The following is a 17,808-nucleotide window of genomic DNA, read 5'->3' as shown; positions in this document are numbered from 1 at the left end:
CTGAGAGTTATTACATTGGTTGCTTGGTGTGTTATTCAGAAAACCCCAAACTAAGACTGTATATGAGAGAAAAAGAACAGAGGTGCATAAGGATGAAATGTATAGGTTCTTTATTTTGTGTGGGTCTGAAGATGTAAATAAATTGTGATGGAATACAAGGAGCATTAGTAAAGGAATAGGCTATCAATTACCATAGCCTTCCTGCTGTTTATTTACTACATGGGAAAGACAAACTGGGGAGTGAAGTTTATAAAAATGTGTTTCCAGTTCAGCCAGAAAATTTCAGCATGTCAATAACAGGCTGAAATAATCCTCACTGCAATTTTGACTTGTTTTGTTTCTTTGGGAAATAAAATCAATTTCAAACTATGAGTTCCTTCAGCAAAGCACTTTCTGCTATTTTGGGGCTTGCAGATCTTTTTTTGTCACGTTGTCTCCAACAAATACTATCAAAAAGATTGCCAAAAAATGCATTTAGTTATTGAAGATGTTCTGACCTGATCAGGTTTTCCTTTTGTGTAAAAAAGAGGGGAATGCACCGTGTCGTGCCAGTACATGGAAGCCTCAACCAAGACATGCACTGAGTGGGAGTTCTGAGGCATTCCCTGATCTCTTTGGTGACCTGCTGCATCTAAGGCATTGAGGCAGTTCCCAAAATCAAGTTGCTTTTTTAATGCTGTGACCAAGGCAGCATTCTGACACATAATGGCAGGGAAGCAATAAACCACAATACCACTAATAGGCAATAAAACACATTTTTGTTGTTGTTGGAAGTAAGTGCCCACTTAAAACTCAGAACCAGCTTACATGTCACCCTAATGAAATTTCAATAGGACTGCAGAGACACTCCAAGTTGAAATAAATGGTGGCTGGAACAGTTTTGAGCAGCTTGGCCAAAAATTTGTTTCTTTAGCTAGCAGAGATTTATGTCTGATTGCAAATGATAGTAAGTCAACTAACAGCATTAGTGGGAAGTGACATTAAAATGAAAAAATGTAAGTTTGCCCAAAGGCCACAAGATTTATTTCTGAAAATAAAAAGAGAACTTAAATTTAAAGAGGGGCAGGGAGGAAGAGCAGGAAAGTAAGACTGAGATAAGTGTCTTAAGATATCCAATATATTGGGCCAGATGGCCCTTTCAAGTTTCTGAAATTAGTTGCATGCTTTAAAAAATGACTTTTAAAGAGGCTTTTTTACAATTCACCCAGATTCAGATAGTAACAAAGCATGAATGTGAGAGATTTGCTTCCACCAGCCCTTCCAAAAAATAAAAGTATGCTCTCCACAACCATGTAAATATGCCTGTCTGTGCCTTCCTGTTGCAGTGTGTTATAATAGCCTGTTTTAAACTTCCGGGTCCCTTCCCAGGTGTGCCTGTACCTCTCTCCCTTCCCCCTTGCCCCCATGCTGAGTGAGTCCTGTCACTCAGACTTAACATTCCAGCCAGGCGTCGTGTGGTTGGTCAAGTTCAAAGGATGCCCCTCAGGCCCAGGGGTCATTGGCCTGTCTGGGTGTCATCCTCCCCTGAGACCCTGCCCCTCCCACCTGGTTGGTGGCTCACCTGTACCTCCCCTCCCCCTGTCCCTGAGCTTAAAAAGGTAATGAGACCATCTGCTCACTATTCTGCTGGAGCTGTGACCATGGAATAAAGCTCTGGATATAAACCCTCCAGCAGAATCCATCTCCTTCTTCCTCACCATTAGCCTGAAGCCTTCCTTCCTAAGGTAAACGGAGTTCCTACCAAGCCTGGACTTGTTCAGTGCCCAGCTGCAACCACCAGCAAGCTAAAGGTGTCTCTGGGGTGATACACCACAGTTGCCTCCTTTGGCCCAGCAGCAAGGGTCAGACTGGCCCAGGCACAATCTGACTGGTAATATTGGGATTCATATTCCAATACCTTCCTGATATGGTCACTCACAAATTTCCTAGGATGTGCAGTCATGCTCTCTGTAACTGAGAGCATCAGACACCATCCTTACTTTATTTTATGCTTTCATTTAGATTTCTATGTCTAGCTGATCACCATGATAGCTAAGCATGTTTATGTCAAATTTGGGTTACTTCTTGATTGCCTTAATCTAATACAGGAAGCACTGACAAAATTAACAGTCAATCTGTTCTTCCATGTATTTTTTGGAAAATTCTTCCTGCTGCAGTGGGCACTGGATATTCAGGAATCACTTCTCTCTTGGGGATAGGATTGTACTTGGTCTGGGTAATACACCGGACAGTAGAAATGGATCTCTTAGAATAGGAAAAGACTTGTACTTCTGGAATCACAGGAGAAATATTTCCTGGAGGTGAGGCACCAAAAATATTTCCTGGAGGTGAAGGATCAGAGGGGTCTCTTGTGTTTAGAAAGTAGACATTTCCAGAAGTACCAGAACTGCTGCAAAAGTTCCTTGATGTTGGAGAAGAGAGTCGCTGGCTGCATCTCTACTTTTTCTGGCATTGGTGAGAATCATGAGGAGTATTGATTTATAGACTGTCTCTAAAATTACCAGAAGCTACTAAACTGGTTGGAGTGATATCAGAATCTTTGAAATAATACATTTCTAAGTTTTTCAGTCAATGAATTATTGTGATGATGCTTTGCTCTCTAGCCACTGCTGGCTGTAATAATTGAACTCATAAATTTTTGCAAAATCTATGTCAGGGTAAAGCCATGCTAAAGCAATGATTCCTTGGTTTGCGTGATGGAAGTGTGGGGAAAAATAACAATGGGTACCAGATGACTGGAAGACAGGTTATGGTAGAAGGCCCAACAAACAAATGTGTAGAGTGACAGTGAGAGAAGACCTTGCTTGCTGTCCTTCTGGTCCTGTGATAATTATGTTCTTAGCTATGCAGTTGGCTCATCCTCAAAGAGTTGAAATTAGCTCCTTCTGAGGTAGAGTCCACTTAGATTTAAGAAAGGAGGGAATTTATTTATAGAAAATCATTGAAGTTACTTTGTTTCAAAGCCAAAGAGTACCCATTTTGTGGGTCCTGTGCCCAGAATCCTGTATCACTTTAATCAAGCCTTCATGAAGAATCTGAAGGGCAAATGCTTGCTCTGTCTTTAGAAAGGATAGTGTTCATGTTGTGTTTTCAATATTGAAGAGAACTGCAGTGCTTCCACACTTATAAAGCAAGTTTCTTGGAAAAAACTAAGCAAAAGAATTTGTGAACTACAGAGAGAATCAGAATTCATACAGATAAAAAGGAGAAGAGCTTACACCACAGCTGCTACATTCCAGTAAGCTTCCTTTATCCTGAATCCTGTAACTTGCTTCCTTCTCTATTGTTAGACCCCTTGTCAAGGATCCCATGTTAACTCTGCTCCTGAGTTTTCACACATTTTTTGAGACTGCAGAATTGTGGTATAATAGGGTGATTATGTCACATTTAGAAACTGTTTTAAACTGGATGACCAGTCAAGGATTCCTAGGGATAGAGAGTTTCTGGTATAAATACCCCTGGGGCTATAATTTTTTTTTCTGTGATGATGATCTGACTTTCTGTCTACAGAATCTATGTTCAAGGTTTTTGCTTGCAGTGTGACCTTTCTTCACTGACTCAAGCAACAAAACTCCAGTTCTTCCTTCTCCTTGACTTTAAAATCTTACAGAAAGGTCTTTTTAATATTTGTGACTATAAAAAACATTCCGTTTCCTTATTTTAATCTTAAAAATGACATTTTTTACTTCATTAAATGGGAACACTATTATGCTACCTTTCTTTGTGTGTGAGTGCATTTTGTGATCATCTATGTGCTCTGTTTTGCAGAGATATGTATAGGCTATGCTTGCTTTCTGGCCTGAGGTGGTTTTGTGGCCACATGCACACTGTTTAGTAGACTTCTGAAATATTTCCTAGAATGCCTCCCAACCTCCCTGAAAACAACTTGCCTTCTGTTGGAGTTACATGGGAAAACAAAGCCCTGTAGAATGCTTCTGTGTTTCCTTCTACCTAGCAGGTCCTCCTAGCTCTGATGTTGACGAATGTCTCTTCCATCCTCTTCCCCCACTTACAGCCTTTTTAGTTGCTATTTGACTCTCCTTTACTATAAAATGCCAATCACTCTGCAAATTCAAAAAACATTTGTAAAATGTACACCAGGAAGACCATGTGCTCCATGCAGATTGTTTCTTCAGCCCCTGTTCAACCTAATTCTAATACACTTACTGAATCTTAAAATTCATTGTGCGAATATGAGAGGACTGGTCACAGACTTCTTTCAAAGTAAATTTTTACCAGATCATAGTCTTTATTGCTGCCAGATGCTGTAAGGGTGCATGCTCTTCTAAGAAGCAGATTTTGCACATTGTTGTCTGGCTAGCCACAATTTTGTATTATGACATCTCTTTGCTTTTTTTTACATTCTCTGGATTGCCCCAAGTATGTGGTGGCCTTCCTCTCCAAGTATCCCTGTCAACGTCTCTACTTTGGGCCTGAACCTCCCCATTTTAGATTAATGAGATTTTTCTTTCTCTGAGTTAAATGGGAACAGACTCAAGTTCTTAAAATGTCCAAACATCTGATTATTTGGTGTTTAAGTTCATTTGTAATAGAGCAAGGAAGAAAATAAAATAGCATCCACCTGATCTTACTTCCAATTCTTATTTTGCCAGTGCATTCTGCTTTTCAGTGATGTAAGCATCTCCTTCTACTGAATGGTAAGCTGAAGGCAAGTGTTGCACAGTGCTTATCATTTGCCTATGGCTTTGAGAAGGTATCTTATTTTGTTTGAAATTAGGGTAATGCACTCGTTTATGGGGAAATTGAATTCAGTGTAACCAACAGTGTAATGCTTGTGAGCATGAATGGTATGCAGTATTTATCTCGTATGGTTTAGAGTATTTTTTTTCACTGAGAGAAGAAGTGCATATGGAATGGGAACTTCAGCAAGAAGCAAGTAAAGGAAATTTTCAATTATATACATATAATTGAAAAGATGCTTTCTGAGATAATGACCTGAATTCCCTCCAATTATGAAGCTTCTCTATGAGAGCCTTCCAGTACAAATTCACTTCATATTAACCATTTTTTGCTTCTTCTTTACCTTGGCAAGACAACATAGGTCTTTGTATAAATAAGACTCAGACTATGTACATTTTTTCCAAATCCAACTACCAACAAATACCAATTGCGGAGTTTTGATGCTTTGCTTTTCCTTACAATGCAGTAAGGAAAAATATTACACAGTATAGTGTAATAAAGAAATACTTGGGGTAATTTAGCTGGTGGACTGGACATGGGAAAGAGGGCACTGTATTTAACTATACAGAGCAAATCAGAATAAATTATTCTGCATGAGGTCTTAGCCAAGTGGACTCCTTCTGGTTGAAGTTAGGATGACTGTCTCAACATGGCACCTGCTCTGGACTGTAAATGCAGTAAGTATAGCAGAAGATAATTCAATTGTATCAACAAAAAAATGTGTGAGAGTAATTGACACAGAGAGTAGAAAACTTAATAAAATTTTTTTGTGTGCAGAATCCATTAACAAACCAAAAATATGTTGAGAATCTTCACTCCCATATTTCTAGCATTTTGGTGTAATTGTAGAGCAGTAGCAGTGTTTTCACTGCTCTGAGAGACACAGCCCTTATCTCAGGAGGCTTTGTACCTAGTAGACAATTATGAAAAAGCAAAGCACGCTATAGAAGGCAACTGTGAAGACTGGAGATAGAAATAATCTTACATACAGAATTTTAATTCATTTTTTTGGGTTAGTTTAACTTTTTTTTCCAACAATAACTTTATTCTTTCTCTGTACGTGATCTGCCTTGTTTACATATACATCAAAAAGAGGCGCTGGCTTAAATGTAAATGTAAAAAACAAAAAGGCTTAAGAGAAAAGACTGAAAAATCCTAGCTGACATTCTAGGTCAGATTCTTCCTTTGGATGCACACAGCTTTCACTAAGCACAGAACACGTGCAGGGTATCATTTTGCCCTGAGACACATGCTACTCCAGTTCCCAGAAGCAAAATTAGGTTCTCGATGAGCGTGGCTCTACTACTGTCATTCCTTCAGCCAGATTCCTACTGATTTCAGAAGGAGATTTCCTCTGTAAAGCCTTGATTTTTGTCTCTTTGAGACTGATTCTGTTTCTCCTTTCATACGTGCTACCTCAGTACTTATGTTGCAAGCTGTCATCAGTTTTCCTGTTACCAAGATAGTTCCAGATCACTGGTAGAAGGTCTGAGGCTGTATTCTGGGTGTCTAGTATAAAATCTATTATCTACCTTTTTGTTCTGTTTCCTGCTTTTATAATATGATATTTTGCCATCAGTGTGCTACAAACAAATGGAGAGGAAACTGGAATTGGCACTCACAGGATATCCTGGAAGATGTGATATCGTGCCTGCTGCCTGCAGCCATTTAGTGCCATCAAACTATGGCCTCTCTCTGCCCTGCTGCATGCCTTTCTCTATGCCTGGGTAACAGGAGCTTTTACTGAGGGAATGCAAAAATTACTTTGGAGTGGCAATTTGATCCTTTGTTTAAGGAAAGTTGCTGTATTCAAAACCATGAGTGAGATGTAATCTGTTTGTACTGAAGTCTGTTAAACATAATACTTTGTAATGTAATTTGAATAGTGATTACTGTCTTTGTGATAGAAAAATCAGGGCATAATTTTTTCTCTTCCAAGTCTGGTGGAATGGTTTTATTTCTCTGTGGAGTTTTTGCTAGACTTTTGGGTAGTCTAATGTTTGTTTATTCTTCTGATCAGGATTATAGAGTCAACATCTTTCTAAGACAGAAGTGGAATGACCCCAGACTCAAACTGCCCAATGACTGGAGAGGTTCAGATACACTGACAGTGGACCCAACTATGTTTAAGTGTCTTTGGAAGCCAGACTTATTCTTTGCAAATGAAAAAAATGCTAACTTCCATGATGTCACACAAGAAAATATCCTTCTTTTTATATTTCGGGATGGAGATGTCCTAGTCAGCATGAGGTATTTTATTTAAATGTTTCCACTGGTTTTTTAAAGTGATTTTATGTGAAGCATATATTCTGTATTAGCCTTAGTATTGTAATACAACTTATTACTAACATTTAAATTTATATGAGACAGTTTCTAAACAATGCTGTAATAACGTGTAAAGAAATCAGATGATAGTGCTGCAAGTGTGAGAAATTTGGTGTCTATATACATGATAACCTAACACACTGAACTAACTAAATTTGAACCCTTTTGATAATTTCTTAGGTTCCTAGAAGCATAGTGGAGTGGATAATATATCTGAAATATAGCCTTCAATAAAGCTGTATATGTTGCACACTACTTGAATTTTTACAGCAACTAAAGTAAACAATGATTACTTGCTAAAGATATAGGGAAAGCAGATATTATAAAATTTGTGAATATGTATGTTTTGTAAAAGTACTGCGAAAAAATCCTGATGAATTTCTATGCCTCACTGGATATAATTCTTTTCAGAAGCCTCCAAATTGCTGTTCAATTGAATTGCAATTAACATATACCTTTTTGGTGGTTTAACTTGGTTTATCAAAGGTATACACAATGACACAAAAATAGTCATCCACTTAAACCAGCAAATTAGTTGATTAAAAGGGAGGTGATAGTGAATTACAGATATGGAGAGTTTATAGTTTACAGTTTGTAGAGATTAGGCTAAATTTTCTAACAGGAAGTGAATTTTCTTCTAGTGTGTGCTGTAACATATTGCCCTGATAGACATAAGAATGATGTCTGAATATACTGCAACATTACCTTTAAGAGAGAACCACTTGAGAAGCTAGGTTCACATGAGCTATTGCTTCCTGCAGTAGAAATGGATGGAAAAAAAAGAGAAACAATATGAAAGAGTTTGGGTTCTTTTTTTACCATTTCAAAACAGGGTGAGAAAAATCAGTCTCAAGACAATTGCTGGCAGTGATCAGAAAAGAAAATACATTGGGCAATCAAAGCATTTCATTTTGATTGCTCTGAAGGTCTTGGTTTTGATTTCAGCTGCTTCTGTAGTTCTGAAGTGTGTAGAAATTAATATTTCAAGGTAGAAAATAACTTCCAGCTATGAAAGAAGTTTCCCTTTTGAAAGAGCAAATGTTAAATAAAACACCGAAATATTTTTCAAATATTTTTGCTAGGTTGCAGGTATTTATAAAGGAGCTCAATAGGAATGGTTAATGATTAGTGAATATTGAGTGAATAATAATGGAAGTGTTTTGGATAGAAAACTATCTCTGAAAAAGTGCAAAAAAGAAAACCAGGTTCAATGAAGTTAAAAATTATTGCTATCTTCTAAAAATACTGTTTATTGATATGTATGCAGGTAAGATGAATTATTTTAGGGACTGTGGTTTGATTACATTTTTAAAATATGTAATTTCTATGTCTTGTGTTTCTAGTTTACAGAGGTATTATCATGTGTAAATGAAAGACTCTCCAGTTATCAAAATACTTTATGGCAAAATTTGTGTGAGAGAAAGCTCTTGCACAAATAATTAAGAATTAGGAAACTGAATGCAGGAATAAACAGCTACTGCTCACATCAAGGGAAGTAAAAGAGTTGACTGCCCCCCCAAAAATAAATCTATTCTGTGTTCTGTGCTTTTCAACATAAATCACCTGAAAAACTGAATTTGCAAGTGCATTTGATGATAGCAAAATATGCAGAACAGTAAAGATAAGAGACAACAGTGAGAACCACAAGTCAATCTAATGACTAAGCAACAAAGTGTGGGATGAAATTCAGTGTAAACAACTGGAAATCATGCATGAGGGAAAAAAATTATTTTAGCTTCACATAAAGCCTGATTGATCTAGAGTTGGTTATTTCCAGCCAAAAAAATTAGCTTTCAGCAGTAGTTGATAGTTCTCTGAAAATGTCAGCTAATAACTCAGTACTATTTGAGAAAGTGAATTGAATTCTTGGAAGTATTAGGGATTAAAGTCATCCTAGTGCATAAAAGTATGCCATACTTACATTCTGAATGCAATTCTGGTCTTCCAGCTGAAGGAGGGGAGACAAGAACAGTCAAAGGTGTGGAACAGCTGAGAAAGGCTGAACTTTTCACACTGGAAAAAGCAAAATAATTGAGGTGGTGCCATAGAGGTCTCTAAATCATGAATGGCACAGAGAGAATGGATGGACATTGGTTTTTTGCCTTCTTTTACAGTGAAAAAACTATGAGACAGACTGAGGATAGATAAAAAAGCATGATTAGAGTGTGTGCGGGTTAGCTATGGCATTCTTTGCTGCAAGATGCTGTGCATATTAAACTTTATGTGCTGTCAGGGTTTAACCCCAGCTGGAAACTAAATACCATTCACTCACTTCTTCCTGGCCTCAGTGGTATGGGAAGGAGAAGCAGGAAAATAAAGGCCATAGAATTTGTGGGTCGAGAACAGCTTAAAAATTGCAGCAAGGTAGAACAAAATATAGGTATTAATGCTAATACTAATTATAATAAGAGGAACAAAGGAGAGACCTAAAACCAAGAGAAACAAGTGATGCAAAATAGAATTGCTCACTACCTACTGCCTCCCATCTCCTTGTGTACCTTCTGACTGGCAGAAACTGAAAACTCCTTGGTTTCTGGTAAGCACTACTCAGCAACAACCAGAAACATCAGTGTGTTATCCATGCTGTCCTCATACTGAATCCAGAGCACAGCACTGTGCCAGCTACTAGGGAAAAAACTAACTGTCCCAGGTGAAACCAGGGCACCTAGATTCCAGAAAGGAGCTGAAAGCAAAACAACTTCTTGGAGACATAAACTCTGTTCATGTCCCTTAAATACCGAAGCATCCCTTCTGGTTTGGGAGGCCCTTGAGGTGCAGCTTTTGGATGCTGCTGGATATCTGACAAAATAACACTTCCATATTGCTGCTGTGTCATATTCTTCTTTAGAAGTCTGTCGTTGGCCAATGCTGGAGACAGGACTCTGGTCTGTATGGACATTTGGTTTGGTTATTCTATGACCTATATGTATTTTGTCTTGTATTAGTAGTTCTTTAATTTGTGAGCTTCTATATGTTTAAAACCCTCTATAAAATTGTATTGTCTTATTTTATACTAGAGAGATCTCCATTATGAACTGCTAATTATGACTTCTAAACTTTGTTTCTGCTGTTTTACAAAGACAAAAATCAAAAACCTGGGGTTTTTTTTGTTTCTCATGGTCATCTATTGCTTACCTGACAGCTCACACAGTTTTTAAATTTCCTTTCTGTATTTTCAGATTGTCTATTACACTGTCATGCCCTTTGGACTTGACCTTGTTTCCTATGGATACACAGCGCTGCAAGATGCAATTGGAAAGCTGTATGTAAATCACTCTGTCCATAAAAACAGTTCTCTTCTAGGCACGCATGAGAATCAAACAAAAATTATTAATTCTGTTTACTTCATCTAAACATTTTTAACAAAATGAAATTGATACTCACTGCTTCCTACCAATGTACATTTCCCTACTAAAGATGTTTCTTACTGTTATGGCACTGTGCACTCTTAGTTTTAGCTTTTGCTATCAACCAGAATGATAGCTGACGCCTTTTATAAAAGCATTTACAATAAACTCAGATAAATGGAAACCTATCATTTGGAAGAAAGAATGATTTTGACAGATGGTTTTGACTTCCACAGCCTGTGCTGCTTTTTAGGTTTGGGGGCCCAAATTATCCCCTTGCATTGATGAAACATTGGTATTGTTTGGAACTCCTTTGATACAGTACCAAAGGAAAAGTATTTGATGCCAAAGCAGTGAGATCATTTGGTATCAAACCTTTTGAAACTGGCTTCAGGATGTGTTGTGGATGTAGTCAGGAATCTATTTCTGGTCTCCAGGTGATTTAATCTTACAACAGGGAAGACAGGTCACATCTCTGAAGGGCTTCATGCCGTGCTGTAAGTTGCAGACAAATGTTTCTGAAATCCATCTTCCTTTCCATGCCCCAAATATGTAGGTGTCTACTCAACTACAGCTTTTTCCAGCAATTTATTCCTTGGTGATCCCACTTTCATGGTAATTCTGTTTTCCAAAATAGGGATGAGCATGAAGTAGAGAGAAGGAAGGTGACCTGTTCCAGTCTGCTCCTGCTGTAACATATAAACTTGTTCAGCTCTTACTCCAGCAGGTCTGGTGGGAAAGGTGAGGTTAGGGAAGAGAAGTCACAAGTGAAGAAATAGTAAGGTTAGCCAAAGTTGGGCCGGGTATCACAATATGGACAAGGATAATAGTAGTAGTAATAATAATAATAGAGTTTTACAATTTAGGTTTTGATTGTCAGCATTTGTCTTTAGAATTTTAGTATGTCCATATAATTTTGTTCATCACTACTATGTATGTACATTAGCTGGAGTAAGCTGTTATGGAAAACCCAAGTCAGTTTGGGATTAAACTGGAGTTAGTAATACTAATGGAAATTCACTTAAGGTTTCTCAGTCCAGCAAGTCCACTGACTTTACAAGAGTTGAAAGGTATGGTCATGCAAGGAGAAACTACTCATTTAAAAAAATCACGCTAAGATGATATAATCAAATGCAATGACTTTGCTTCTTTGAAAAGACTGTGCACTAAACTTTCTTCTACCTTTTAATTCAGTTATCAAAAGTAAGAAAGTTACCCATGAATACCTGTCTGTCCTTCCAGTTTTCCCTGCGAGCCATTGGCAGTTTTATTCTTAGGTTTTTTTCAAATCAGTATTTTGTTTTTACTTGCTAAATTTCAAAATCAAAAAAGGCCAGCAGTTGTTACTAGGATGTTCTCATATCCACAGTTATAATCCTTAGTTCTGTCTATTCTCTATAGACACAATTTTCACTCTCCAGTAATTGTTATCATAAAGGATCTTGGCAGTTTTGTGATGTGCTGTGTGTTGGAACAGGGTGAAAATGATTTTATGAGTGAAACATTAAAACAATTTTTTATAGTGTATTATATTATGAAGCTTTGAAACATTGTGATTTTTATTAAATTATTGTGAATCATAAAGACATCATTTATGAACAGTTTCACTTTCTTAATCACAGCTGGTTTTCAAAAATTAAAAAGAATAATCTAATGCCTCCAGAAAAATAATGGCTCTTTAAACGTTTTTCTCAGGCTTTGAACTGCACAATTATGCCTTCCAACTCCATCTTTTTTATGTTTTCTCATCTGTGTTTCCATCTAACACACATTATCTCTGTTTCAATTAAGTTAATCTTTAATGAACAGAAGGTAGCAAAAAAATGTCTTGTAAATCATGATTCTGATTATGCATATTTAATCAATACTGCTTTATTCTTGAATATTGTGAGTCTAACTTGCACTGCCTCTCACTTGGTGCTGGTGTATATACTGTGATTTGGGCACTCAGAGGTTTGCTGAGGTCTGTCTGTCCTCAGTGGGTCAGGAAGGCACTGAGCTGATTTCTGTAGGACTGCACATCTGCTCTAATTCCTGGGCAAATATTTCCTGAATGGCAATGTTGCCATGAATCAGGGCTTTTATCCAAGAAAATAAGCAGTGTGGTTGTTCTACACAAACACCAAGATTCATCATGGTAATTGAGTTGTTAAATTCTTTTGAAGTTACTCAGACTCATTAAAATTCTTCTTGTTCATATTTTTGCTGAAGTAGAGTATGAATGAGTATGGAGGCTTGAAAGCTGTGGAAAATACAGCTTTGCTTTCTTTGTTTGAAAAGTACACCCTGTAACAAATACCTCTTAGTCATCTTAATATTGCTGATAATGTAATGTTTCACCCACTAAGTCCCAACTTCAGCCCACATAAAAATGCAGCTGCAGATTATTTAATTTTTGTATTTATTTATTTGAGCAGGAAATAGAAAAAGACTGAAGGATATACAATACATATATGCTAGGTTTTCTTGCAGAATTTACTGTGATTGAGGTGGATCTTAGACAATTATTATTATACTTTTGTCTTGCAGTTGGTTACACAACTGATGACTTACGGTTTATCTGGCAGTCTGGAGATCCTGTACAGCTAGAGAAAATTGCTCTGCCTCAGTTTGATATCAAAAAGGAGGATATTGAATATGGTAACTGTACCAAGTATTACAAAGGCACAGGTAGGTAATATAAGCTATTTCTTGGTAAAAAAGTCTAAGCTTCCTTCAATTACTGTTTATAGTTAATGGTTAATATTCCAGTCCATGTCTTACATTTCCTGGGATAAAATAGATTACTTTTAACAAATGAGTGGTTCATATAATAGTAAGTTTAATATGTGAATATAATAGTTCAATAATTGTTATAATAATAGTTAAATAATTTGAACTATTATTCTAGTTCAAATATAGAACTATCCATGTTGAAGAAGAGATTAAATGTTTGCCTTGGCTTTACTTACAGATATCATGGTCCTATTATCACCATTTTATTTCTGTGGTCCTTACACCTGTTTATGCTTGTAAATGTCAAACTTTTCTGAAAGATTGTTTATGCAGAATCATGCCAGTTGCAGAAAAGTGGGTAAATTTTGATTTTCTGGTTAGACTTTTTTCCATAAGTGGATAGTACTAGAGTGTAATTCCAAATGTTTCACCCTACAGATTCTTCCTTTTTCTAAATGTTCTGGAAATTCTGTCATTTTTGAAAGCTGCTTCCAATCCTCAGCCCTCTATTTATTTATTCCTATGATTATGTTTTTAATGTTGGCACAAATTTTTCAATGGTTTCTGCTTTCTGGCTTTTAATGATTTACCTTTTTCACCTTGATTGATTCCTGCCAACCATTATATCCAAACGACTCACGCTGTGACAACCACAGGTCTTTCTACAAGAGCAGCTGTTATTTAGTCTGTGCTTTTACATCATGGCAATAAATCTTCTATTAAAACTCAGTTGGAAAGTCTGTGGTGCTGCAGTTTCTGAAGACCCTCTGAAAGTTTCCTGTTGGCTATTCAGCTGAACTGGAGGCTCTGTTACTTGCGGTTGCTCCTGTGGTAGATTCCAAGCCTGGAGAGTTCTCAAGGAATCTTAGCAGATCTCAGAGTTAAGAATTTAATTTGAAAAGATAATGAAAATAAAAGTGGGCTTTGGTTTTTAACTGCAAAATGAGTGAGATCTCATGCTGATAACATAATTCATCCACTCTTCATAGGTGATTTATAATTTGTAAATAATAAGAAATTAGCTCTCTTCAGAATAATTCTGATTTTTTAAAGCATATCTAGCAGCTAGCAGTGATGGCATTCAGAATATGGCAAAACCTTTCTTAGCAGTGAGAGAAATATTTTTTTCCTATTTAAAAAATGAAATTACTGAAAAAAAAGTACATAAAGTATTAAAAACTAAAGAAATGGATCTTGCATTTCCCAAATGAAATCCATACAAATGGGAAAATTGTAAAACCTGTATACTATTGTGATTATTTTGGGGTATGCCCTAAATCTGAAATTAAATGTCTAAAAAACTTTAGATAGGAATCCTATTTTAGGAATCCTAAGTTTTTAGGAAGAAAAAATATTTAAGAATTATACACAAAGAAAATTATTGGTGTTTTCCCAAGTTTCAGCAGCTTGTGACCACCAGTGACATGGTGCAAAATGTTCAGTAAAATATTCTGTGGGTGTGTGCTTTGAACATTAAAGAAAGACCATGAGGGAACCATTTTGAAAAGTTTTTGCAATTCTTTTACAGTAAATCCATTCTGTAAAGAACCTCCATTTAATCTCATAACCAAAACCAGAATTAATATTTCAGTAATGTGAATCGAATATTTAGTATGATGAAATATTTTCAAAGGCTGTTTTCAATGCTCCATTTTTTTATTTACTTGAAAATTCTTATGCTGAAGGTATTTTTTAACAGCACGTTTCACACACAGAGCTAAATAATTTTGTCAGATAATCAAGAGAACTTTTTCTTCAAGGAGTAGATTTTCAAAATTATATCTTCTGTAGGAGTTCCCTGACAATTGCAAAAACCCTTAATCTTCACTGCCTATTTCTGTCAACTAATGTTTTATCATATTTACCTAAGTTGAAAGAGGGTCAGCAAATCTGGACTTCTTTTGAAGCAATACATTGAATATTTATATTTGCAAATTTCCTGTTAGTCATCAATTTTATGACAGATCAAATAGGTCCTTTTGAGCTGAATGGTGAGGGCAATAGATACCGTACTCTGTCTGATGAACTGTTATTCAAATGAAGGCATACAGAATGAATTTCCTACATAACACAAACAAATAATGATTTTGAAGGTCATCTCTTATTTGAAAACAAAACCTAAAAGTGTCTGGAATCCATTCATAAATTATAGAGGGAAAATTTCTCAGCGAAGTGATCGCTGAAGATGATGGAATGAGCTGTAAAATACAGTATAGTGTCTTCTACACAAAGATGTTCGTCCTTAATGTTTTATGCTTTTTCTGTTGTGGTGTCTGTATACCCAAACAGCGCTTTTACAATGACATATCATTGTACAACAGTTAACTGATGGAATATGGAAGGTAAATGGAGACCTTTTTGACACATTCTATCTTCTAAATAAGTATCTCACCAATTCGATCGATAAATACGGTCTGATTTCAATTTTGAAGTTTATGTAATATAACATAGAAATGCCTTTTTCTTGTGATAGAATAGTTTTTGAAGTTTTCAGGCTTTTTCCAACACTGTTATGTTATTATTAACATAGAAATTCCAGTTCTTCTAATTGAGTGAAAATATGGACATTAATTATTTTCTGGTTATCAGACTTCTTGATACATTTGTTATCTCCAGCAAAACATTTAGTAACTGCAACTTTGTTTTGGGTTGAATTAATTTTAAACATCATCTGAAGTTTGTATGCTTTAGATGTTAATTTTGAAAGATTTGATACATTCTTCCTTGTTTACAAAATTTGCAGCTTTTCTAGAGTCTTTTTAAGAATGCCTTTACCAATTTTAGAAGTCATTTGTACCGACTTTCAGTACTGAGGAAATCTCTGGTTAGTCACATTCATTCACCTCATTCCATTCTAAACCTGCTGGACTAATATTTCTTAATTCATCTTTTGCACAAAATAATGCTAAGTAGGATTTTCAGATGAGCTTAAACTAGTAGGACTGCCAGACTCCATTGGTTTTGTCTGAACTGCATCTTGAAGCCAGCATCAAGCTGGGAGTCACTTCAGCCTCCTGCTGCTTTGAGAAGTGGAAGGGTTCCTTACAGCACAAAGTACCACACCCTAACCACACTTTACGTGGTGCTTAAGTAAATCTGTGTTTTGATTCTTTTTTTTCCAAATTAAAGTCTTTACCTTTATAAAGAAAATCAAAGCGTTGAACTTTTGCTTTTAAGCAGAAAAAGACCTGGAAGATATTTTCACCTGCAAAGATATTTTCATCTGCAAAACGCATTAAACGTTAATGCATTTATTTCTTTAAAGGTTATTACACTTGTGTAGAAGTAATCTTCACTTTAAGAAGACAAGTTGGATTTTACATGATGGGTGTTTATGCTCCTACACTGCTAATTGTTGTTCTATCCTGGCTGTCATTTTGGATCAATCCTGATGCAAGTGCTGCAAGAGTCCCACTGGGTAACCTGCGTTTTCACGTGCTGTCACAATCCACTGTAACACCATTGAGCCATTCTCAGTTGCTTTGGCTACATGGCACTGGACCCTGAAAGCAACTTCACTTCCATTGTCCACTCATCATTTTCACTGAACTCTGCGCATTCCAAGTCCTGTAAACTCCACCTTGGCATTAAGACTTCACTTGGCTGTAGTTCCAGCATTTGGGTGAAGAGCACACTGTCTCCACTCCTCTCAGCCTGGACAAATCTGATCCGTCTATGCACGGGTGATGCTGCAAACACAGGCAATACGCATTTTACAGGAATTCCAACATTTGAATAATGAGTAAGAAAGCAGGATAGTAAGTAAGGCTCTTAATAGCTACCTGTTGCAAAAGTCTTTCTGAAGATTAATAGAAACGATCTTTGGAAAAGAACTAGAATTCCTGTTACCTGACTGGCTTTATTTCATTAGAGACTCACTTCATGAAAGTACTTCAAGCTCATACAGTCGTGCTGCTCAGCCCAACAGAGTAGGCAGGCCCTTCATTTATAATGAAATAGCAGGACACAGAGTTAATAGTAACAATATTATCTTGACTAATTGGGTTGTACACAGGACTACAGCTGTGGCATGGCCTGCTGACCCCAAGAGCTCAGTGACGTGCAGAGGTGTTTGATGTGCATACACTGTTTGTATGTGAATGCTTCAGGTACAGCAGATGGAAAGTAAGCCAGAGTGTACACTGAGGATTCAGTTCAGTATTTGCTGTATCATTCTGTTCTGAGAGAACAGATCTGATCATTCTTTATTATCCCCATGGACAAAAAAAAATTCCAGCTTTGCAGTGATACATTGATACCACATATTTCTAAATAAAACATCATAAAATTTTGTGGTTTAAAATCACATGACCATAAACATTTCTTTATGCTTCAGTGTTCTAAGAACTAGTGAATTTTCCATTTGAGATTAATGCTAAATAAAATACCATACCAATCAATCTCACTGAAATCCAAATGGGAACACTAGCTAAAGAATGTGTTGCTTGTGATCAAGTAGAAATTAATATTTTCATAGGCCAATACAGATAGTTTCATTTTAATTTACATTTTCACATCCTCAGTTACTTAAAATGGATCTGAAGCAAATAAATCTCTGTGAATGAAAAAAAAAATTCATGCACTATAAGAAACATAGTTGAGACTCCTTTTGGCCAACATTTTTATAGACATCAATTCTATTTCATTAAGCCTCCCACTCATAAATACAGATTTTTATCATTAGCATTCACAAAACCAAAATGAGACCTTCTGAACATGG

General features: G+C 36.4%; 1 protein-coding gene across 3 annotated transcripts in view; it reads left to right on the top strand.

Moving 5' to 3' along the window:
* GLRB (glycine receptor beta) overlaps positions 1–17,808 on the top strand; it is a 48,122-nt gene that overhangs the window by 16,066 nt on the left and 14,248 nt on the right. For 2 of the 3 annotated variants that reach the window (XM_063156314.1, XM_063156313.1), the window contains exons 5-8: positions 6,722–6,951; positions 10,206–10,288; positions 12,903–13,043; positions 16,354–16,506. In XM_063156314.1, coding sequence (XP_063012384.1) covers positions 6,722–6,951; positions 10,206–10,288; positions 12,903–13,043; positions 16,354–16,506 — 607 coding nt within the window. The remainder of the gene's footprint in view (positions 1–6,721; positions 6,952–10,205; positions 10,289–12,902; positions 13,044–16,353; positions 16,507–17,808) is intronic. The other variant, XM_063156315.1, reaches the window with a different exon arrangement.

Source organism: Melospiza melodia, chromosome 5 (genome assembly GCF_035770615.1).
Source record: "Melospiza melodia melodia isolate bMelMel2 chromosome 5, bMelMel2.pri, whole genome shotgun sequence".
Classification (NCBI taxonomy): Eukaryota; Metazoa; Chordata; class Aves; order Passeriformes; family Passerellidae; genus Melospiza; species Melospiza melodia.
Note: the sequence above shows the minus strand (reverse complement) of the source record. Positions and strands in the feature narration are given on the sequence as shown.